The following is a 22,999-nucleotide window of genomic DNA, read 5'->3' as shown; positions in this document are numbered from 1 at the left end:
TTCCTAACCTCCACGTTGTGCAGGGAGCGGTGATGAGAAGAAAACAAGTTTGCTTTTTTAGAGTTCTTTTTTTTTTTTTTTTTAAATTATCGCCCGAGTGTCTGAAAGAATTTTGTCGCGATGTTGTGAAGAGTTATTAACACTTTTAAGATACATTTTTATTTGCGAAATGAAATGTGATTCACAAAAACTAAGCATAAATGTTAAAATCCTTCGAGAAGTTGCAGTCATCAAACAGGCACCGCAGTATCCTGAAAATAAAAAAGTGAAGAAAGAGTTCTGGAAGCACGGCAAGCACGACAAACTTCGAATTATTAGCGTATTTTATATTTCATTCCTGTTAACCGCTTAAACAAAAAAAGTTGCAATGACCAATTTCCAGAGCATTTCTGCAAAGTTCATTTGTTCTCTGTTATTTATTTGTTGATTATAAGAATGTTAGAAGAAACCATATCAAACATAAGCAAAAAATTTCCCTCCTTTTCCTTCATACCTTGCTTCACGATTTCACAATTCATATAATCTAATATGAAGTGCAATGTCTAATAATACTGTCGACAATACTATATTCAGCGATTATACGTTGTAGACATTTGATGTCGCACACAATAGCATGCAAGAATGGGGAACTAAAATTGTTATTTCTACTTCTTGTACTCATTCTCCTCACTTCCATACTCGATTATTATATTCCATTATGTAAATATAGAGAATTTCCTCAAACTAGTTTAGTCTTCCAAAGTTATAGAGAAAGAATACGGAATTGTGCAGCTCTAAAGTGTTAAAAATTGGGAGTAGAAACTCTTTAACACATCTAGAATCACACTGCACGGATAAAAGCATGCTAATGAAAACGGCAGTCGAATTTACCTGACAATGTTCAATCGCTGCCTGAAACTCGATCTGATACACTAGGTTCATGTTTCATATTTTATTTAGCCTAGCGCACCTAATTAAAGCATAAACCAAAATTAATACATTCCAACGAATTTGCGTACCACATAAATAATGAAGACTAACTTTGAGATCCCACAATGCGACTAAGCCATCTACTGCACACGTACTGAACTTCTGCATGCTGTCATTACGACCGCTGTGTGGTAGAATTTCTCTAAAGACTTGTAATCCGATTTAAATTTTTTACAAAAATACTAAATCATATTTCTTTACTTTAAATAAAATTAATGTGTGCAATTCGAGCGTTTTGAAGGATATATTGAAACAAAAGTCTAGAAATCCTCACGTAATAGCATTTTGATGCATAGTCCTTAGACGTATGTCCACAGCTTCAATTGCAGCATTTCGATCAATATTACGGAACTTCTGCATTGCACTATTAATATTTGCTGACTTTTGCTCTGATGGGATGTCAAGTTTTATTACGAATTTAAGTTGATCGCCTGAGTACATAAATAGCATTGGAGAATAGTCATGACCCTAAAATGTAAGTTATATTGTTGACACAGTTTTAATTCTCAACGAAAAGTAAAATGCAACAGAGAATGGAAAAACATACAGCTGCTATAAGACTATTTTCGGTGACCCATTGGACGGAAGTGAAAGGCAGGTAAACAGTACGCAGAATAATAGCTTCTTCTAAGGAACGATTGGTATCGATGACGGCAATAGTTGCGTCGTGAGCAACGTAAGATAATCGACAACCAGATGGTGAAAAAGCAACATAATGAATCCATCCGGAACTCTTCGCCTGAACTATGTCAGAAAAGTAAAAAATGCTATGACATGTTCCTGTCGAAATTTGTCATTAAAGTGAAATGTGGTGTCAAAAACTAAAAATTTTATAAACGAACAACATAATATGAATCAAAAATTTCGTTATATTTTAAAATGTTACGAAATGCCCTTCACCCTGCAAATTCAAACCATACTTCACACATCAAAGCACCAAAAGGCATTTTGGTACCCCATGGATTCGGTGAAGGCTTTTCATCCACTTCCTTTACATAAGCAGAAAAGACACGAGTCTAAAATATTTAGATCAGTTTAGAATGAGCACGATCAATAAAACATAGGGAATAACAACTTTTGAACCAATTTTTAACAAACTCAAATAAACAATTTTACAAACATCAATGTTTTGAGTAACACTTGAACATTTTTAATTTTTTAAGTTCAATCTTCTGCTCAGCATTACAAAAAACAAAATACCATAATAAGTCAGCAAACACAATGATAATTGGCAACAAATGGAAATCAGAAAAAGACTTTACAGTAACTACAATCATCGGAACTACCTTGAAGTCGCATGCACCGACAGCAAGCAAAACATTGTTGGGATGCCAATCAATGCAAGTAACCGTGGAACGAATAGGTTTCTTGATTTGTTTGCAAATCCACCAATCATTCTCCTTCTCATAATAGCAAACTGATACCAATTTAGCTCCGCTACCAACAGCAAATTTATTTTCTACAGGAAAATTGTTTTAAATTACTTAACATTTTTGTTGATCACCTTTTCCCTAGAGAACTAAAGAAATTTTCAACAACCAACAGCTAGTAGACAAATGCAGAAAACCAAAAGATCTTTTAAACGGCTGATCAAAATCAGAGAAAAATAAACTTGATTTTGCATTATAAGCTCTACAAATTCATCGACCAAATTCATGCAATGATGTCAGATCAACTTTAATTACAGATATCTTTGGTCTACGAATTTGATTTAGACAAATGATAACTCAAGGTTTCTGAAGAAAGTAATGTGAGAATGGTCCCAATTTCTTAAACTTACAGCGATCATCAAAATATCAGAACTATGGAAAGACAAACCATATGGCGACCATCTCACACATGTTGCTGCTCTCTGCATTCGTACAACAACTAATTCGGGTTTCCAATGCTCTCCATCAAAGGTCCATACAAAAGCATTTTTATCCTAAATATTGAAAAAAGAAATTAATCAACTACGTTAAAGAAAAGTACAGTGTGAAATAAAAAGAATCTTTTCTTCCCAAAGTAAAAAGTTTATAGAGGAAAATTATGAAGTATGACCTCTGTTATGTCGCTACCAATATACTGACAGTTGACTCCATTTTAGAAGTCTTAATAAATAGAAAATCACAGCAAATAAAATTGTTATTTTGATGATCACCTCACTGGGAAACGGCAAGTGTAGGATTTACCTGTGCACATGAAACGATACGATTGGTTTTTGGTGCCCAGTCTAGACCAGTTATAGGTAAATCATGTTCAGCCAACAGTGCTGCCAACGTCCATCGCCCATTTCGCCATTGAAATATATGAATTTCGTTATTTGATGGTGAAACAGCAAGCACTACGAATAAACAGTATGGCTTTAAAAAGTGAAAAACAACATTTAAAGATTAGAAAATATGCAAGTGAAATTCTAATGCCTTTCCCAAAAAAACAAAGCAAACATATGACCAACCTTTTAAGAAATTATATTTCCAAAAGATAAAACGAATATAATGGAAGAGCCAGAATATGATAAAGACTTTGTTTATGATGCCAAGGTTTAATATAGTGTTGTGTTCAAAAGCGGAGGGAATAGAAAAGAGAGGAGAGGGGAACGATGATCACAGACTCGATAAAAAGTCAATGTAAATTCCTATCTTTTCCAGTTTGGATAATCGATCCTTCCCTAACCCTTTAACGTTGCTGATGATCACCGATCTATGCACGAATGAAAAACAACAAACTTGTTCGATCTCGATTCCATGCATGGCACGATATCGGACCTATTCCTAGATTCCATTGCTGTACGGGAAACGTAGACATCCTTCACGCACAACTTCTCAATCTAAGAATAGTCAGAACAAACACATCTTACGATAACATATATCGTGTACAGATAAATTATGTAAATGAGATAAACAAGTTATACATGAATTAAAGCTAATCTGAAGTATATACGTCCTGTCTCTTTTAAAGTGTATTAAAAAGATTCAGAGTAATAACGGTACCAAACACCGGAACAACTATCGAATCAGCACGACCAATCCAATATATCCTTTCCACGACCTGCAAAAAGAGATGGAAGGGAATGAGATCTGATTGGAAACACTGTTGTTCCGAGATCGAAAAGAGCAGAAAATAGCGCTTAAATATGGGAGACGACAGGAAACCCCGGCATTCATAAAGGAAACGAAACATGGATCCTAAAGGGTTAGTGGTTAGAGAGTGAGATAGGGCACAACAGCCAAGAGTGAGTTACCTTCTCCCTGTCTTTATTCAAAAATCGAGAATTAGCCGTGTCTGAGCAGATTATTTTCTACACAAATCTAATGTGATTAGCTATCAATAAGCTCCCAAACATCTCATCTTGTGTCTAAATATCAATTGCCACTCATTACCCGAAGATTTAAATTTTTGGGCGACTGTCTTGGCTTAGGCCTGAAATTATCCTGGTTTAGCCCCTTTGAGCTCCAAGTCAGCCTACATACCGAGGCTTTCAGTTCAACTGTCTCATTTCAGTGTGATTCGAAACTATTTTAACTTGAATAGCAGTTTAACTTCAATTTCATAAACATAGTAATTGAGAAGTCACGTGAGTTCATAGCTGAAACTCATTGTTTAGAAGAAACTCTCTTTTCTTTTCATCTTCTATTCGACCCTTTCATATTCGTGGCCATTTATTTTCCTTTATCGCCAAGGACAACTCTCTCATGTTGTGGTGAAAATCATAGACTTTGTGCAAAAACGATTATAAAACAAGTTGATTTCATGCAAAAATGTGGATAACATTTTTAAAAAGCATATTTTTAATGGCACACGCAACAGATACTATTGATCATAAGTGACTTGAATAATCATACAGAATCATTTCGAATCCAGCAGTTTGTATACGGAACTCTTGTGTGAAAACAGACTTTAGTATGCAAAAACATATCTGTCGTAAACTAACTAATTCTCATAAAATACTTCAAAGCTGATGCCGAGCAAGAGTTGAGAAGAGTAACATATTTCCAAATATTCCAGTCAATGAAGAATTTTTATCTACTAACATTTCATCTCTTTGCGGCCAAAAAAGTTTAACAAAAAAAAAAAAAAAATATTCAAATGTAACATTCTGTAAACGTCATGCTAAATCCCGCTAGACATCTTTTCAGAGGTCCTTCGCTGCGCAGCTATTGCAGCCAAGCTTTTTTGCAGTTCTACCAGCACCGGTAATAGATTAATATTGTTTGAAACAATGTAAGCACGCAAAGTATCTATAGCTTGTGCAACCTGAAACTCTCAAAAATTTTTTATAGGCAAACATTTCACCCTTCGCCTTTTTGAGAAGGCTAAAACTGTTCAAGACTAGAAAGAAATAAAAAATGTCAGATTTATTTCGAAATTTCCTATCAATTTAATCTGATCTTTTCATTATTATCAAGTGAAAATTTTTGAAATGAATAGATCTAATGTATGAAATTAGTCAAACAGTTTAAACTTACCAACGCTTTTAGTATCAGTATTAAAATTTTACGCAATAGCGCTCAATAAAACATACCTCAATTTCATTTACACGATAACAACACGTTTCGAGTAATGCTTGAACTGATGATGCACCAATTTCAGAAGCATGAACTGTCGAAAGTAACAAATTTTGTTCTAAAACTGATAAAATTAATAAAAATTAATAATGGAAAGAGTTAAAAGAAATGGAAGTAAAAGTGGTTGGAGTGAAATTTTTGAACTCTAATTCTTATGGCCAAGATCTCCATTTCTTTAAATAGACTGAGATTATATTTTGGGAGGACTGCGGAACAAAATATGGTGGGCAATTATTATTTGAATAACGACTAAATGAAAGCTACAAAAATATGAAATCCTCGCATTTATCAAATATGATTGTTTAACTTCCAAAAGTTTTTTGATTACGAATCAAAGTTCTTTGATAAAAGACTGACATTCCGCTTGTTCATTCGTCTTTCAGCAGTATACTTAACCTAATTGAAAAGTCTATTTTTGAAAAAAAAAAAACCGGGAATATAGTAACGTAGCACACAAAAAACTCATATACCCGGGAATAGTTTTGTAAACATCCATATAATTTTAAGAGCGTGTTCTATAGATTTAGTAACGTAGCCTAAAATTATTGAAGAAAAGGACAATTAGAATAAAATACCTGGACTACGAAATTAGATTAACAGTGATTAACAGTTAGTTCTACTTCCAGGTTTTGGAATAAAATTGCAAAAATGAAACAAACCATTCACGGCTGATGGACCTGGTAAAAGTCGTTGTATATCTAATGGACTGGTTGTTCCAATTGCTACTGTCGCCTGAGTTGGACTTCCCACTACTTAAAAAATTACATAACTTATAAGAGATTTGGAAGAATTTACATTTTCGATAAATGAATATTATATTTACACTTGGAACAATCTTTCAAGAATATAAATAATAATATATTCTTCGCGCGTTTGCTCGTATACGTTATACCAGACTCACAAAGGTTATGTAGGTCACAAGTTAGTTTGAAAGTAGAATATTTTCGAAACTACTCTACACTAAGACTATAAATAAGCTTTCACGCTAACCTATACCGCTATCAGATCTATCAGCTGAAGCAAGAACAGCTGCATCTGTAGCATCCATCAAGAATTTATTTGCATCTAGCACAGTGGATAGCGAATTAGTATCTCGAGTGAGCTTTGGACTCGGTGTTGTTGACCGAGCTGAAAGAATCTGAATTTCAAGAAACGACCTGAATGCAAATAATCTTAAACAGCTTATATTGCTCGTATAAATTTTAAAAGGGTATTTCCGATAGCTTTTGTGCATGATCTTATTTTATTTGAAATAATTTAAAAAAAAAAAAAAAAAAAAAAAAAAAACATATTTTGAAATAATCTATTTTTTTTTTTAAAAAAAAAGGAACAATCTCAAAAGTCACGTGGAGCACTAGTTTAATGCTAGATATTAATTCTGAGTTTTATAATTTGAAAAAGCAAAGATAAATTAGAGTGGATAAAAGAAAACAACTGAACTAGAAGAAAATAATCCATAAAACCACATTTAGAGAATTTGTGAAAAGAAAAAAATACAGATTTTTATTTCCAAGCCATCATTTACGGAGTTCGCATCCTCGGGATCTGCTTCGTAAATCACAGGTTTTCCAGTCATTGCCTTGAGATCAATGCAATGGCGCCTTTTGAATGAATCTAACCAACCCTCGGAAGCTTTGAAACTGTGTAGACCTGAAACAATTTCAGTACCCAACCTTCTTAAAATAAAAAAGCTAATAGAAAATTTTCCCAACAGAATAAAGATTTGAAGAGCTTTAAAGGGTTAACAAAGACTTAATGATAATTAATAATAAATAATTATTAATATTAATGACGGTAATATTAATAATAATAAATAAATAAAAATATTAACAATAATAAATAATAAAAAAATAATAATGATAATAATAATAATAATTTAATAATAATAATAATGTGACAATAATTCTATGCGGTTGTTTCCTTAAATTCTTTCAGATTAGTTTCTTCAGCAGCTGATAAGAAAAGCTCAAAATAGAAGCCAGAATTTCGCTGCTTATACAGTCCTTCAAGATGTCTAAACTTGCCTAATTCATGTGCTATTTTCAAAGCCTGTTCCTTCAACTGCCGACCATTTAGCCAAATTTTTTGATCCCGACACTGGCAAAAATAGTTCCACATTTGCATATTCAAACGCACGTAAACAGTGCGGCGACGTTTTAATGTGAATAGGTCAGACCAGTTGGTGCGAAATATCGAAATACGATTTGAAAGCACATCAGCTATCTATAAGAGAACACATCACCTTACTTATTTGTTTATGGATGGTTTATCTAGTGATCGCACTTCTGCTAAGCGCACACGACATTTTGATAAAAACTTATAGCTTAAGATAATAATAGGCAACAAGTTTTCATTTAAGCTGATGAATTTTTCTCTAAATATTTTTTTCAAAATACCTGCAATTTGCTTACTCCATACTTTTCTTCGATTTCATGCGGTAACATTCCTGCATCAAAATCTACTAAAATCATATGTTTCTCTTCTTCGTTCAACTCTCTGTTGCTATTTGTTATTGTGCTGAAAAACTTCACTACATGTAGACCGTTAAGTTTGTACGGTATGCCATATTACTAATTTCTTTCAAAACTGAATATAAACAAATTAAATACCTGCATTCCAACATTCCATTCTCCTCTAACAAATTTTCTGTTTCTTCGTTTAGATTCCCAATTCCTTTATTGGAACCATGAAGAGCTGCTGATGACTGGGTTGCAGCTAAACCTTAAAGTATTTACATTTCGTGAATTACAATATATAAACATTTTCTGAAATTTAATTTCAGATTAGGAAAATGAAGTGAACTGGGAGATTAGACTCAATTATTCCCATGTAAAGCTGACATGAGCAAAGTTGCGAAGAAACCGATGAACCGACAAACGGTTCTGTCTCATCTTTTCCCATTTGCTCTTCTTCATTACAAGTATATGGTTGTGCAACAATCGGAGAATTGACTGAAGAAGTTGACGAATTCAGAATAAAATCATTCCGATTTGCAATTTCATACGTACTACTATCCTAAAACTTAATTAAATTATGTCCTTCGATTTCATGCATTCATAGTAATTGAAAAAAAGAAGAAAACCTTTAATCTTCTTAAATACGTGTTTGTACTTCCATACCGCAATGAAATTTATTAAAAATTTACAAAATGATACAAATTTACTTCTTTATATTAAGGAAAGATCTTAAATTACTTACGCTTCTCTCACCATCGTTTATTTCAGAACTAGGAGACATTTCAATGTCACTTTTCACAGAAGACACGAACCGTTTTGCAATCTGAAATTGAAATTAACTTCAAACTCACCATTCCAGTACAAAGTCATTAAATTTCTTTATTAAATCCCAGCAAAAAAAAATGAATGCATCTTATTCACAAACTAATTAAGGAAAAAATGGAAGGAATATTAAAAAAAAAAAAAGAGAAAAAATGGACTGGGACGGTTCTCAACCAAAAACTAGTGACATATTCAAACGGAAATAAAGTAAAAGTGATGTTCTCATACATCATGTAAATAGCAGTAACTTTTCAAAATACTCCAAACTTTAGAACTGTTCTTAAATTCTGAATTTACAAACAACACCTTAGTTTGAGGAGCATCAAAAAAGGACGTTCTGGAGCGTTTCCCCATCTTTGAGACCGATTTCTTCCTGCTCAACAAGGACTTACTCGGATGCTGAAGAACGGATTAATATTTAATTTCGGATGACTAAATCAACTTCAATCTTGAAGCAGCAAAATCATTTCCTGAAAGTTACTGAATAAATAGAAGATTTTAGCATTATTCAGAAAAAGCAAAGCAAAAAAATAGTAAGACTGATTAACATGTTTTGACTTTTCCAAACACACCGCTCTAGATGAATCATCATCAATCATAGCTATAACTGTAGTCTTTCCGGATTTCCGGTCTTCCGGATTGTCAGCTACTGGTCCTGCCAATTTCTGCTTCCCAATTTTTAGGACCTGAACGAAAAGACTACATTACAAACTCACTTCCGATACGAAGTTTTTCAAAAGATTTTGTAAAAAGGACGATAAAACAGAATACTCTCATATGCCTCCTTCCTCACGCCCAGTTCCGTCCTTCATCGTTGTCGGAAAACAAATCCGACAGACTATGATTTCTGATATTTCAGTATTTCAACAAAAATTTATAAAAAACGAGAGAAAGTGATCTTCTAAAAGAAAAAGCAAGAGAAATCCTGGTGGAATCCAATAGTGCAGTAAGTGCGCTGAGAAATTCACGCAGTGAGAGGGAAGGGTGAGGAAGTAGGAAAGAGTTTTAGTCTTATGCAAATTTGATAACTTTACGCACATCTCAAGAAAAAGTGAATTAGTTTGCTCATGCTTCATTTAAAACCACTGCTTTCTCTCCTATCCCGCAATTTCTCGATTCCCAAAGAAAAACCATCCTTGTTCCTCATTTCCTGAGCTCCTTTTTCTTTTCACTTCTCTTCCTCCCTCTCTTTCTATCTCGTATTCTCAAAGAAAAACTTTATCATACGAAGATGACTTATATTAGTTTCTCCCTATCTATCAATTATTTATAAAATAGATCAAACAATAATAAAAAGTGACATGTTAGATTTTAAGCAGCCAGAAATAAAGATCGGATGAAAACCTCAAAATAATTTGAATGATTACCGCATTTTTCCAGGTCATTTTATATCCCGTTTTGGATACAACGTTCGTTGTCTTAGCTGTTGACGCAGCAGCTGAGGATGATAATGGTGATGCCGAGTGTTTTCCGGGTCGCCGCATTCCTACCGAATTTTCAGCTCTAATCTACCATTCAAAATTGAGACACAAACTGGAACTTCTCTGGAAGTGTATGAAATTTTAATCTAAGTCTTACATTTTGAATAACAAATGTCATCTTAAACTATTTCTATGAGTATTGTCCTCTCATCGATAGAAGTACTTCTCCTCATGACCACTTAACGAAAGCGATGGGTTATCGTATTAACCTTTTTAATACCAAATATTCTTTTATTCCTCCGCTGATTAATTTAACACTGTCTAATCTATACCATCCTTAAGGCACAATCAGCTTATGTTGTTGTCTCGGAAGAAAACGCGGCGTCTTAACATCCATATGCAAAATACACACGTACAATGCAGACGTACGCACACGTGACTATTACCGGTAGCCGTAATATTACGAAGAAAGGCAGGGTGCGTCCCGTTGTTGAAATGTACATCCAATCCTCTGCAAAATAATTGAAAAGGGACGCTCAGAGAGAGAGGAAGGGTTAGGCAGGAAGAGGAAGAGAATCTCCCTTTTACTTCCTACTTTTCTCGACATCAAATACACTTCACTTTTTCTTGCCATCTCTGGATTTCGTAAACAACTTCAAATTTTCAAATATTCTTTGCCAGTCTGGCTCTGCTAGACAGGGTTCCTATAGGTCACGCCACAAGTTACATTCATTTTCGTCTCTTTTCTCTCACCCTCCCTCTCTCTTTTTCTCTAACAATTCTCCTTTCCTCTTCTCTAATTTTAACTCCTCATTTCCGTCTTCACCCTTTAAAAACATCCTCTTCTCTTCACTACCTCACCCTTCCAATCCCTGTCTCTTTCTCCCTTCCTCTCTCTCTCTCCTCTCTTTCTCTCCCTATTTGCTTCGACAATTCCAAAAAATTGCCACTGATTAAGCAGGTGAGCATTAGCAATGCCTTTCTCCAGATTCAAGGACTTCAATTTCTTCTTGCCATATTCTGTAATGTAAGCATTAAGTTCATTAAATCTCAGTTTCATCTAGCTGATGGAGAAAAGTGTCGAGTTGACATCATAAGTTTTGCCATAAGACTTCGACTTTCTTGACCTGACTTTGTGGAATATGCAAATTGAAATAAGGCACCCAATCCAGGCCACATTGTCCATACTTCATTCCCTTTCCCGAGGTATCTAAAATGTTAGATGACCTTTTGTGTTTTTAATAATATGATGATACTTTACCATTGTCCTTTCCATTTCAATTTTAGAACGCTGTAGCCACAAGAAACCTCTTATTATTTGAGAATGTCTAAGAAACAAAGAAACATGAAAGGTGGTAAAATTAATGAAATATGAACAATTTCGATGGGTCAAACAAAGCGTACAATAAAAATCCCAAAGGTACTAATTGACAGTGCACATTTCTGTATGTGAATCAATAAATATCATGGATGATCGCTGTGTAAAAGACTTCCCTGGACTACGTGACTATGTTTTTTTTCTTTCTCAAATCAAGGTTTTCATTGAGTGTGGACAGAGTACGGTTGACAGTAAAGATCTAGAGAGTAGCATTTAGAAAATGTCTTATTATGCTTTGTTCTATTTGACATTACGCTATAGTCTAAAAACACAAACCTTTATAAATGATATGCATACCCGAAATCCATATTGTATGTTGAAATATAAAGTTTCCTTCAGTTTCGCTTCAAAAATCATTTATGCAAGTCTAATTGAGCTCAATTGGTTACATTTACTTCGAGGAAATCCATACAAAAATTTTGTTCAGTGACAGGGAAGTAATGTGTTTTGAGGCCAATCACAAACTGTTGCTGCCGAATTCCACACCAAATTGCTGGGGCATTTCATCCTAATCCACCGACCTTGTGCGCATTGATAATATCGTCGACAGTCGGTCGGGTCAGCACTATAGCCTGATGGGTCACTGCTTTCCTGAAATTTGATGAAATCTGTAAAATTTCGAAAATGAACTTTGGAAATGGAGAATTTCTGGTAATAAGTTAGGTAATCTAAGGCTAAAGAATAAAATAAAAGGAAAATAGGCGGAAGAGAAAGAGAAGAGAATTCCTATGTGCTCTGAAGCATTCAAGAAAACTTTTTTTGCCTTCGGTAGCCGCAAAATGTTAACAAATGTTTTGGGATACTTACTTATATTGTTTATATTGCATGGAAGAACAAGCATTTAGACATATTTGACCTACAGTGCACGATAGTCCCACAGCAATATTTCTAGATTCAAAGCTTTGTGAATCTGGTCGTTGACATCTGCTCCCAAGAGCAGCAGGCACGCATCGATTCGACGTACCATTGAATACCTTACCATCGGGACAGGTGCGCTGTTTGAAATAACCACCATCACCAACGCAGGAGTAGTAATTGGCGCAGTTGGTTTCATCAGCACGCACTTCACCATGCTCACAAGGTAGTAGCGAAGCGGTTGGTAATTCATACGCTCTACTAGGACAAACATAATCCGCATGACAACACTTCAACTAAAATTTCGTTCTAATTCAAGAAATTAAAAATCAAAGTGAGATCATTGACATTGTGGCGTAGGATTCTCTTTTGAGCACTTTATCTTCCTAGAAGTCATGACAAATAAAATTCACTCACCTCTGGATTAAAGAAGGTATTAGGTGGACAGAACTGCAGTTCATAATGTCCGCTGATACATTCGTAATAGGCAGTGCAATCACTGCCAGTTGGTGCTATATCATTAGGGTTGCATTCTAAAATGCAGACGTACATCTTCTAGATTTCTTATTTTTGAAAATGAAATAAGAAATTTAGAAGATGAAATAGGACACGAAATGAATATTAAAGAAGAAAATGAGAGGAGAAAAATAGTGAAAATAAGAAATGAAAATTAATTTCTTTTTAGCTATCTATGGGGGAAATTAATTTAAATCAAGAAAAAGGAGACTACTAGATGAAATATTACCCGTAGTTGTTTGGTCATGACGATCAATGGAGTGCTGATTTTTTAGAATCATAAGGTCAGCAACATTTCGTGACTGAAAATGTTTTTTCAAGCAAAATAAAATTTCCAATGAAAAAGAACTGTTCAAGATTTCTGGAAAATGGGAACTAGACAAGTAGGACAAAGAGGAAAGAAAGCAACGTATCTATAAATTAATAACTGACATGGTAACAAATTTGGATCTTGATTTATTTTACTAAAAAGAAATTAACTTACTCGTTGAAATGATTGCAAATTTTGACTATGATATTTTGACTTCTGGTTTAGATTGATTGTTGTTTGACATGTCCTCTCGCATTGAACATTCGTTATTACGAGAAATGCAAATAGTACAGTAACAGACATTTTTCACTTGCTTAAAACATGAAAAACGAGATGGCTGTAAAGTAACATCAGTATATTACGTATTCAGGAGTTTTCTATGAAACAATCTTAAGTTTTAAGTAAAAGATGGAACAAAAATATTTCTTAACAGAAATAACATCACGGAATTTTTTTCGATTCACTTATTCGTTATGAAATTGGTTACCCTTTTTTTTTGAAAAAAAAAAGGACTAAAGAGATTGTGAAAACCTAAGATGAAACCTTTCCAAGGAGTCGATCGTCTTTGAATCTATTTCCAAATGCTATATGATTCTCAGTACACTTCTAAGTTTCGTTTTAATATTAAGTTATGATCTTCCATTAATAATTCATTAAGCCTAGAAAATCGATCTTGTCTTATTTAATTTGAAAAACAAAAATAAAAAAAGTATGAAATAGGGATTTCACAGTTTCTTTAAGCAGTTGAAGGCAGTGAGTAGTGTGGAAAATGAAGATAGTGAATAAGCTGGGTTGAACAGGCGGAAAAACAAATGCCATTTAGCATATCACATCTCGAAGTTTCTCATCAAAATTTAGTTTCAGATTGTTCGTGCGATGGCATCCACTGAATGTTACTAAGATACAGTTGCACAAATGCAACAAATTCAAGCTTATTTGCCACAAATTTCATTGCAAATCAGTTCGAAATCACCTTTCCCTTTACGACGAGTTATTAGCGTACCGTAACCTTCTATTTGTATTAATTTAACTTTTTGTATTAATTTAAGTGAAACTTTTAAACAGCTTTGCTGCACTACACCGTGAAACAATGTAATAGTGCTTCTTTCTTCATTTTAATGATCCTTCCCAACCATCATTGCAATCATTCAAGAAAGATGTACGATTATTTCTGATATCTTTAAGAAAATTTTTATAACAGCGACGAAAACTATCTTTTGATTTGTTCTCTTCAGCACAAAACAGTTCATAATGGATCATTCAATCATTGTCATTTACTATATCATGATAACTGATAGCTAATGTCTATATGTCTCTATTTGTCTAAAGACAAAGCTTATAAATTCAACCAATAGTGTAAATAATTGCTTCAAAAAATATACGATGAAAAAAAGTAAGAGTTTACTGGTCATTAAAAATAGCAACAATACATCATCTCAGAAAGCAATGTGATGATGATATTTTGATCACAATCACTGAATAATATGCAATGAGATGTTTTTATCATAAAGTAATGAATAACAACGTAACTTTAATGTAATATTCAAACTAAAAAATATAAACTTCATCCTCCGCAACAGCTCAGAAGTTCATTATTCTAAAGAGATTGTAATCGGTCATTTGGCCCTTAAATTATGTCTACAATAACTTTTTTAATGGTGATATTTAAAAAAAAAAAAAAAACGGCAGGCAGAATAATATGCTTTGCAAAATGAATGATATTTCTTAACGAACTTTTTAAGCAATTAACTTATTTGATATCAGAAGACATTAAACTTATTCATAGATAAATAAATGAACAGCTTTCACTATCTAATCTGTATGAGTATGAGACTTTACATGAAAAACTTGCATCAAATTTCAAAAGCAAATAGCATTATTACCATATGCTTTTCTTTAAATATCATCGTTCCCCGGCATATCGAAACGACTAGCGAACTGCTCCACTTTTTCCCCTAACTTATTAATATCTGCTATAAACTGCTCATTCGAACTGGTAAACACTGTCAAGTCTTTTAGTGTTTTGCCCACCTGCGACTCATATTTTACCAAAATTTCCACTCCTGCAAACGTGATTGCGCGATATCCAAGTAAAGTTATGAAGAAGTTAAAAAAGTTGCTTCCAGATTATTTAAAATTGCAATTATTAGTAGGCTATCTGCAAAATTTACAAAAATCTATACCTTCATGAATAAAATCGGCAACCCTAACGAAATCATTTTCTTTCATTCCTCGTGTAGTAAGAGCTGGTGTTCCAAGACGTATACCGCTGGGATGTAGAGCGCTCTGGTCTCCTAAAATTGAACAGCGAAAGATAAGTTGCAGCATCAGGTAATAATATAGTAATTTTTGACTTGGAATGGGACGATTAGCACATTTAACGAAGTTATCTAATTTGCATCGCTTAACATCGGCGCTTCCAACAGCAGTAGGCGAAATAGCAATGTATTCCTCATAATCTTAGTTCAAAAAAATGAACCTGGACAAGTATTACGATTGCAAATAATATTAGCTAAACTGAGGACATGTTCCACTTTCGCACCATCCAAACCTTTTGGACGTAAATCAACCAAGCAGAGATGAGTATCAGTTCCCCCTGAAGAAAAACAATAATTAAAACGATTTTTGCAGATTTCTTTAAAAAGGATACCTACAAAATGCAGTTACTCGAAAAAACGCTTTCTTCTTTCCAAAAGTTATCGATTTCTCCCTATGAAAAAAATTTACCAACTTCCCTTAGAAGGAAAAAAAGAGCGATTCGGGATACACTAAATCACTACCAATAGTCTTCAGTATGACTAACCATTTCTCGGCGTTTCCAGAGAAAAAAGAAACAGAATCAATATTTTAGCCTACTTTTTTAAACAAAAGGTTTGTGTCAATGAACGTGAGCTGTCATGAATATGCTTAGCAACTTGAATTCTTAAGTGCTATAGCACGTAGCTGTACCTGAATGATTTAATAAGTTCTTCATTTCTGTCTCCTTGTCCTCTCTGTTGTTATTTATCTACCATTTAGTTATCTCATGACTACAAAAAGGTTATAAAAACATTCAGAAGTCTTATGTTTGAAGAGAGAGTTGAGAGAACAACTTTGGGAAAAAATCAACTGTTGTCACAGTGGTTTGAATCATCAACAGGGAATTTTCAAGTGTTCAACTTTTTGAGCAAGGCTCGATCTCATTGCTATGCAAATTAAAGTATTTCCTTCATAAAATGTCATGAAATGAATACTTGAGCATTTAATTAAAAATAAGAGTCATAGAATTCAAAAAAAAAAGTGCCAATAATACTGAATTGCAATCCACCACTTTTTATGAGGTAAAGAATTTTCCTAAGAATGAATGAATGTGTAAATCATTTTATAGTAACTTTGTATATGTTAGATGAAAGAAAAGAGTCTGATAATAGTAAAAATAAATTTTAGCATCAGTGAATTGTAAATAAATTGGACATTAATAATAGTAATATACATGATAAAATCTTAAACAATGTTCAATTTTTTAATTTGCTTACCTAATCTATTGTCTATTAATAAACTAGTGAATGAAAGCAACCTGTAACCAAAGTATAGCCAAGTTCCACCAATCTATTTGCAAGTGTTCGAGAGTTTGACAAAATCTGCTTGCAATATTGAATAAAATCTTCTGTAAGACACTGATTTAAAGCAACAGCAATGCCTAAAACAGAAGATAAAATAAGCAAAACTTTCTTCTGTTTTTTAACCACTAGTTGAAAAATAAACATTAAATATTAACAGAAAGATAATAACAAAATGATGGCTGTTTATAAAGTAATGATAAAAATTTCAGCAATTACTAATTACGTAATAGAAAACGTTGACGAAGATGAAGATAGTGATTTGATTTAAAAAACGTTAATCATCACTGGAAAATGTTCAGAAATAAAGGAATCTGAAGTGCAAAATCTACCCGCTATTGTATGATTATGAGGTCCTCCTTGCAATCCCGGAAATACGGCAGAATCTATCCTTTGTTCCAAATCATACATCACTTTCTCACCTTTTGGAGTTATTTTCTTCAAGCCTAAATAACATTTAAATTTAAACCTTCAAAATTCTTAGAAAGAAAAAAAAAAGAAATGAAAATATGCATGTAAATAGCAAAAGTGACAACCTTTCCTGTAAAAAATCAAAGCCCCACGAGGACCCCGAAGTGATTTGTGAGTCGTTGTTGTGATGACATCAGCATATTCAAAAGGTGATGGAATGACATTTGCAGCAACCAGACCCGAAATATGTGCCATATCAGCCAATAAATAAGCACCACATTTATCAGCTATCTTACGGAAGCGACTGTAGTCTAGCAAGCGTGAATAACAACTTGTTCCTGAAAATCACAAAATACTGTTCGTTATTTTGCCTTTAAAATCGCATCAAATATTTTTTTGCCTTACATTCCAAATCAAAAGCAGAATTCACAGTAATATGAAAAAAAAAAAAAAAAATGGAAATTCGGTTACTAGTAATGTGTGGTATGTTACTCAATTGAGGAATAAAAGATTGAATTTACCCGCTACAATAATATTTGGACGAAATAGTAATGCAGTGTACTCTAGTTGATTGTAATCGATGTAACCAGTTTTGGCATCAACTTTGTAAGGCATCGACTGGAAAAATAAGGACGACGATGAAACTTTTCGTCGAGGTGTAAAGAATCTAGAAATTTCATATAAAGTTAAGCAAAACTAAATTTTGATTATCAACATATATTTCCAAAAAGGTGAACAGAAAATATTTCCATCCAAGATTTGATTAGAATAGTATCTGAAAAGCTTCTGCTATTCCTTATGTAATCTGCTTCATTTCAAAGAACAACAGATTAGGTTTCTGGAAGAAAAACAGATTATGAATTAGAAATCGTTATAAAGCTCCATCACAAGCAACTATAGTGGATTCGGTGCTTGATTAATGGAAAATAAAATTGGTCACTTTGTGTGATCATAATACACTGAACCTATAAATTTCAATTTTAGTTATCTCCAGTTCGTTTTATTTAATTTATCGATAATTAAAAGCTCAATTTCCTAATCCCCTAATCTAATATAGGGATCTTTACCCATGGGTCAAATGTCCACCATCAGGCAAATCCAAACCCATAATTCGCCCATTTGGTTCCAGCAAGCCGGTATAAACAGCAAAATTTGCTGGTGAACCTGAGAGGGCTTGCACATTGACACCCCACTTCTTATCATCCAAACCAAATACCTGAAAAACAAACTCTACTTATTATAAAAATAATAATACAACATAATACTTGATCATCAAAATTTTTCTTAACTCTACCAAGAAATTAAAACATATAGCAAAGCCGTAGCTAAATTATTTTTTCAAAAAGTCTTTAAAGGAAAAATTACTTTAAGAAGTCAGAAGGTTAAAGAGAAATTACAAGTTAAATGCATTTCAGTAAACAAGAATCAATGTACACCTGAAGAGCACGACTTCGACATAATATTTCCATTTCATCAATAAATTCATTCCCTGCGTAATATCTAAAAAAGTTTTGTAAAAAAGGAAATTTTGTTTTCATATTTTATTAGCATTAAAAATACCAAATGAAATCAATTAGGTAAAAAATGGAATTAAACAAACAATTCATTTACAAAAGGTTATAAAAAATGACGAACCTGATACCAGGATAGCCTTCTGAATATTTATTTGACATTGAAGAGCCTAATGCATCATGAACAGCTTTCGAAGTGAAATTTTCACTTGCAATTAGTTCCAGTCCTCGTTTCTGCCTTTCCTTTTCCTGTAACATTTTATAGAAAAAATGTTAAGCTGTGAATATAAAAAAATGCAGTCATTCAAACCTTTGCACAAATGGGGTTAAAGAGTTATTCTAAGATTGAACAAACAAAGTGATGTGAAGCAAAAAACCAAAGTAAAAAAAAAAAAAAACAAAAGCACTCATTTAATTCGATTTTTCGCTTTGCATTTCTTTTTTTGGAGAAAAGCTAAGTCCTTACAAAACAAGAAATTAAAAAAACTATCTTTTATTTTGGGATGTAAATCGCACAATATCGAAGTATGGAAATAATCTCAAATTATTCAAACCATATTATTTCTTACTGGATCACAACCTTTAAATTTTGAAAACTGATTTGAATTTCATAAGAAAACCTTTTGCATGATTTTATAAGCTTCGGGATCAGCAATACTCAATGAATCCTTCAGCATATTTCTTCCAGAATAATGCATTCGTTCTATTCCTTTGAGCGCTGTAAGTGGTAAAAAGCAGGTGTTCATTGTTTTGGATAATAATATCACTTCCTCTTTAACACCTTCCAACCACTGAAAATTCTGACTGAACTTAAAGCAAGGATATTTGTTCAAATCTCAACAGCTTCAAATTGAAGTGGCAAAAATCTGATAATATTTTTCTTCTTATAGATTATCCAATCTTCAAGAAAAAAATGTTTTATCGCGAGAAATTTGAGTCCAGAAACTAAATCAGTCAATTCCAGCAGTAAACCCCGCACTACTTCCAGTTCAGTTGATCTCAACATTTCAAAACTTTTCTGCCGGCAACAAAGTTACGCAATCAAATTCGTTACTAGGTGGCAGTGAAGGTTCCTGGAAATAAGTTTTGGTTGTCGCGGAGAGGTGCCAATAAATTTTACAGCAATATTTAGACGATTGGTAGGAGCAGAATAACAGTGGAGTAGCTGTGTGCAATTTATTCCCATCGAGAATTTGCTAGTATTTTTTCTAGCGACTTTTAAATCTCCGGAAGAAATCGAAGCGGTGATGCTTCAGATGGGTATAAATTAATTCTTTGATTTTCTCCGTGAGTGGGAGGAAATATCTTGATGGAAATTGACAGTATTATTTTAACAGTAATTTTTGAAGATATTTTGCAGATTGAATATTTTGATCCAAAATTCGAGGAAAATGCTTGAATTTAGACATGCTTTGGGCTATTTCAAAAGCGGATAGGCTGATATTTTCTAACGTTAGTAACAATGAATATAATATTATTTGGAATTTAGGAGGGTGGAAATATGACATGATGAGGGCGAGAAATACAAAAAGCAACAGGCCGCATTTGTTCGCTCTGTTTTTATGTGTATCTGTCAGTAACAAATCATTAAGGAACACAAGCAATAGGTAAGGGAATCACTAACAAATTTAACTATCATCATTTGCGCGAGATGATTATCATTTGCTTAATCTTTTTTTTATTAATCTTTATTAAAACTTAATCTTTTTTCATTATTTTATGAAATCCTGAGCGATCATGATGTAAGTGACAACGAATGAGTAATATCAAAAAACATGACAGGACAGGCATGAAAACAGATCTTTGGGTTGGTTGATTCAAATCAAGATTTTTGAATCATTCAGATGAATTAATTGAGGGATTTAGTATTGTGTACTTTCTTACTTTCTATGCTGTTGTCTTTTCAATAGACTGTTGCTTCTGGAATGTGTAGCTCACTTCCAAATCATTCGCTTATGGTTATTTTGGTGATTTTCAACTTAATGTTCGTTTGTCTATTTGTATTCTGAACATGTGATGGAAATTTAGGTATTTCAAATTCTAAACTGATACAGTGGTTCGTCCCATATTATCTTTGAATCAAGAAAAAGAAGATTAAGAAAGTCGAGAGCGCATTAAAAAGGGAAAAACATTCATTTATCAAGAAAAAATAAGATTCTTGTTGAATAAAATTTAAACGAAGATATTAGTAAAAAAAAAAAAAAAAAAACTTAAATAAATGAAGTCAAAGTATTGAAGAAGGATCTCCACCTGTGCATTAACGTTAAGTTATTACCAAAATCTCTAAGCCGTCAAACAAATCGAAGGGAAAAGATTGCTAGTTCTACCAGAAACCTATAACAATAATCTCACTAGCATATAAGTCCCCTCAGAGGAATAAGTTCGTTTTACGCGAAATTTTCAAAATTGATTTATTAAAAAAGGAAGCACAGGAAATGGACATAAGCTGAACGCATTGCAAATTACTGCTTTGGATTGATCATTCTATCTGCCCGGTTGAATGCTCTTTTCACATCGGCACTGTCGAACACACGTTTCATGTAATCTCGAAATCGTGGATCTAAAAAGGTTTGTCTAATACAAAGAATGTTTCTTAAGAATGGTTAAACATAATTACTGATGACAGACTAATTATTCCTTTTCTTCTACATCCAGATCCTCTTTTCTATAATGGAATGACAATAATATACTTCTGATCAATTGTGCTATTTCCGGAAATGCTGCTTCCAGATCATTTTTTGCTGCCTCGCTCAAATGGTCATATATTTTAAATGTTTCATTCACAAACGACTTCATTTTCATGAACGTTCCTTTGGGCGCCGTTTGTGGATTTGTGAACAGTGAAATATATTTATCGCTAACCTGAAATAAAAACGCTATTACTTTGGAAATAAATTGCCTACACAACTTACACGTCATGCATATTTTTAACACGCTGAAAATTTTAATGCGCGTTGAAAATCAGAAAAAAGGTCGTATAAATAATTTTTACTTTAATAACACAAACCAAAACTAACTTTTTTAGTAAAACTTTTGCTTTCTGGCTTTAAACGTTCAATTTTGTGCGACAAATAGTTCTGCACGCCCATTACTTTCTGATAAGCATTCTCACTTTTCCTCTATAAAAAAGAAATTTATTGCTATATTGCGTGGGAAAGGAGTTGATTTGTCTATCAAAAGAGATGGAGTTGTTTAAAGAATCTATAATAGCTAACTTTCAGGCCTTCCAAGAATTCTTTTTCGGTATCAGCCGTCAACCGACTTCGAGAAATGTTTCTGGTTAATTCTAAAAGCGCACTTCGATCCGTATCGTTCAGATCGCCGAAAAATGTTAATAGACTGGATGGAATAAATTCTGAAAATTTCCATCAGAGCTTTTTAAAACATACACTCCATTATGCTTTCCATTAGTAGGACTGTTTAATTCTTTCCGCCGTATTTCTAGTGACAACATCACCGGAAGCGGAAGATGGATTAATTTTCTCGTTAGATACCCATCTTTAGAGTCCTCTAACTTGCTTAAAGAAATTGGAAAGTTTGTGAATCGAATTTCGTGATAGCCAATTTTAAACATTGAAATCATTTAATTAAGCACTTTAGAAATCAAAAATTTTGACCGCAAATCTAACCAAGTAATTCGATAGCCAAAGACGTGATATCAGTTCGGTTGGAAGCAAGCTTACCAGTCGGTCTACATGTCGATAATTTCATAAAGTTCAGTAGTATCAGAGATACTATACAATGATACCGCAACATTCCGTTAAGTTGTAAAAAAAGCTTCGTGATTTCAGGAGATAACTGATCTAGTAATGAAAAAAGGCAACTACCAGAGCAGTTCTAGGAAGTCATACAACGGATAGTAAAGTAATAATAGCAGCACGGGGAATCAAAGAGATGAACGGATGGTTCTTTGGGTTGTCTGCAAACTGAATCCCAAAATCGTGGATTTTTTCCAGCCGGGAACGCAAATTGCCATTTTCCTCTGAATGCCTGGCTGAAACATTGCTTTTGAACTAGCCGCTGATCGAATGTGGCTTTTAGGATTTTAGTGTGCTGGTGCCGAACAGCTAGTTTCCAAATCATGATATATTAGGGGCTATTGCTCCTTTTTAATATGCTTTAGTTAAAATTATAAGCTGCTATAATTTAAAATTTAGCGGAGTGATCGGAAATAAAAGCAGCACAAGAATGATTCGTAACTTTA

The 22,999-nt window shown here is 33.4% G+C and overlaps 9 protein-coding genes across 14 annotated transcripts; 3 read left to right on the top strand and 6 right to left on the bottom strand.

Annotated features, from left to right (window-relative positions):
• Positions 1–230: 230 nt before the first annotated feature.
• On the bottom strand, positions 231–3,756 carry Bma-arx-3 (Uncharacterized protein; the record flags this gene model as incomplete). Of its 2 annotated transcripts, XM_043077070.1 has the most annotated exons (10): positions 231–251; positions 871–891; positions 1,021–1,111; positions 1,244–1,437; positions 1,517–1,708; positions 1,890–1,985; positions 2,256–2,428; positions 2,788–2,893; positions 3,141–3,292; positions 3,678–3,756. In XM_043077070.1, 10 exons carry the CDS (start codon positions 3,754–3,756, stop codon positions 231–233), a joined length of 1,125 nt encoding a protein of 374 aa, XP_042933004.1. The 2 variants fall into 2 exon arrangements, with proteins under 2 accessions (XP_042933004.1, XP_001900475.2); XM_001900440.2 differs by lacking the exon at positions 871–891.
• A 17-nt stretch (positions 3,757–3,773) lies between these two features.
• On the bottom strand, positions 3,774–4,131 carry Bm17387 (Uncharacterized protein; the record flags this gene model as incomplete). Its single annotated transcript, XM_043077069.1, has 2 exons — positions 3,774–3,778; positions 3,942–4,131. 2 exons carry the CDS (start codon positions 4,129–4,131, stop codon positions 3,774–3,776), a joined length of 195 nt encoding a protein of 64 aa, XP_042933003.1.
• Positions 4,132–5,061: 930 nt separating this feature from the next.
• Bm6767 (Uncharacterized protein) lies at positions 5,062–10,278 on the bottom strand (the record flags this gene model as incomplete). Its single annotated transcript, XM_043077068.1, has 13 exons — positions 5,062–5,205; positions 5,474–5,574; positions 6,176–6,268; positions 6,507–6,644; positions 7,014–7,166; positions 7,586–7,739; positions 7,913–8,033; positions 8,126–8,237; positions 8,357–8,531; positions 8,715–8,795; positions 9,101–9,193; positions 9,367–9,480; positions 10,162–10,278. The coding sequence occupies 13 exons, from the start codon at positions 10,276–10,278 to the stop codon at positions 5,062–5,064; spliced, it is 1,596 nt and encodes a 531-aa protein (XP_042933002.1).
• Positions 10,279–12,016: 1,738 nt separating this feature from the next.
• Positions 12,017–13,577, bottom strand: Bm667 (Uncharacterized protein; the record flags this gene model as incomplete). 3 transcript variants are annotated; one of them, XM_001900438.2, is made up of 5 exons in its annotated part: positions 12,017–12,184; positions 12,454–12,744; positions 12,866–12,981; positions 13,194–13,266; positions 13,449–13,577. In XM_001900438.2, the coding sequence occupies 5 exons, from the start codon at positions 13,575–13,577 to the stop codon at positions 12,017–12,019; spliced, it is 777 nt and encodes a 258-aa protein (XP_001900473.1). The 3 variants fall into 3 exon arrangements, with proteins under 3 accessions (XP_001900473.1, XP_042933000.1, XP_042933001.1); XM_043077066.1 differs by having other exon boundaries at positions 12,097–12,184; positions 12,401–12,744; XM_043077067.1 differs by having other exon boundaries at positions 12,174–12,184; positions 12,573–12,744.
• Positions 13,578–15,170: 1,593 nt separating this feature from the next.
• On the bottom strand, positions 15,171–19,541 carry Bma-mel-32 (Uncharacterized protein; the record flags this gene model as incomplete). 2 transcript variants are annotated; one of them, XM_001900437.2, is made up of 11 exons in its annotated part: positions 15,171–15,337; positions 15,458–15,568; positions 15,754–15,870; positions 16,831–16,953; positions 17,206–17,319; positions 17,410–17,622; positions 17,806–17,951; positions 18,352–18,500; positions 18,721–18,784; positions 18,920–19,044; positions 19,416–19,541. In XM_001900437.2, 11 exons carry the CDS (start codon positions 19,539–19,541, stop codon positions 15,171–15,173), a joined length of 1,455 nt encoding a protein of 484 aa, XP_001900472.1. The 2 variants fall into 2 exon arrangements, with proteins under 2 accessions (XP_001900472.1, XP_042932999.1); XM_043077065.1 differs by having other exon boundaries at positions 16,831–16,920.
• A 510-nt stretch (positions 19,542–20,051) lies between these two features.
• Bm668 (Uncharacterized protein) lies at positions 20,052–21,240 on the top strand (the record flags this gene model as incomplete). Of its 2 annotated transcripts, none has more annotated exons than XM_043077063.1 (3): positions 20,052–20,055; positions 20,285–20,402; positions 21,228–21,240. In XM_043077063.1, the coding sequence occupies 3 exons, from the start codon at positions 20,052–20,054 to the stop codon at positions 21,238–21,240; spliced, it is 135 nt and encodes a 44-aa protein (XP_042932997.1). The 2 variants fall into 2 exon arrangements, with proteins under 2 accessions (XP_042932997.1, XP_042932998.1); XM_043077064.1 differs by lacking the exon at positions 21,228–21,240 and adding an exon at positions 20,824–20,839.
• A 17-nt stretch (positions 21,241–21,257) lies between these two features.
• Bm18174 (Uncharacterized protein) lies at positions 21,258–22,551 on the bottom strand (the record flags this gene model as incomplete). Its single annotated transcript, XM_001900436.1, has 5 exons — positions 21,258–21,355; positions 21,486–21,657; positions 21,813–21,914; positions 22,011–22,150; positions 22,425–22,551. 5 exons carry the CDS (start codon positions 22,549–22,551, stop codon positions 21,258–21,260), a joined length of 639 nt encoding a protein of 212 aa, XP_001900471.1.
• Positions 21,296–21,661, top strand: Bm13171 (Uncharacterized protein; the record flags this gene model as incomplete). Its single annotated transcript, XM_043077062.1, has 2 exons — positions 21,296–21,363; positions 21,526–21,661. The coding sequence occupies 2 exons, from the start codon at positions 21,296–21,298 to the stop codon at positions 21,659–21,661; spliced, it is 204 nt and encodes a 67-aa protein (XP_042932996.1).
• Bm13172 (Uncharacterized protein) lies at positions 21,743–22,147 on the top strand (the record flags this gene model as incomplete). The annotated part of the gene is made up of 2 exons (XM_043077061.1): positions 21,743–21,767; positions 22,017–22,147. 2 exons carry the CDS (start codon positions 21,743–21,745, stop codon positions 22,145–22,147), a joined length of 156 nt encoding a protein of 51 aa, XP_042932995.1.
• Positions 22,552–22,999: the final 448 nt, after the last annotated feature.

The sequence above is a fragment of the Brugia malayi genome (genome assembly GCF_000002995.4).
Source record: "Brugia malayi strain FR3 genome assembly, contig: Bm_v4_Chr1_scaffold_001, whole genome shotgun sequence".
In the NCBI taxonomy this organism is placed as follows: domain Eukaryota; kingdom Metazoa; phylum Nematoda; class Chromadorea; order Rhabditida; family Onchocercidae; genus Brugia; species Brugia malayi.
Note: the sequence above shows the minus strand (reverse complement) of the source record. Positions and strands in the feature narration are given on the sequence as shown.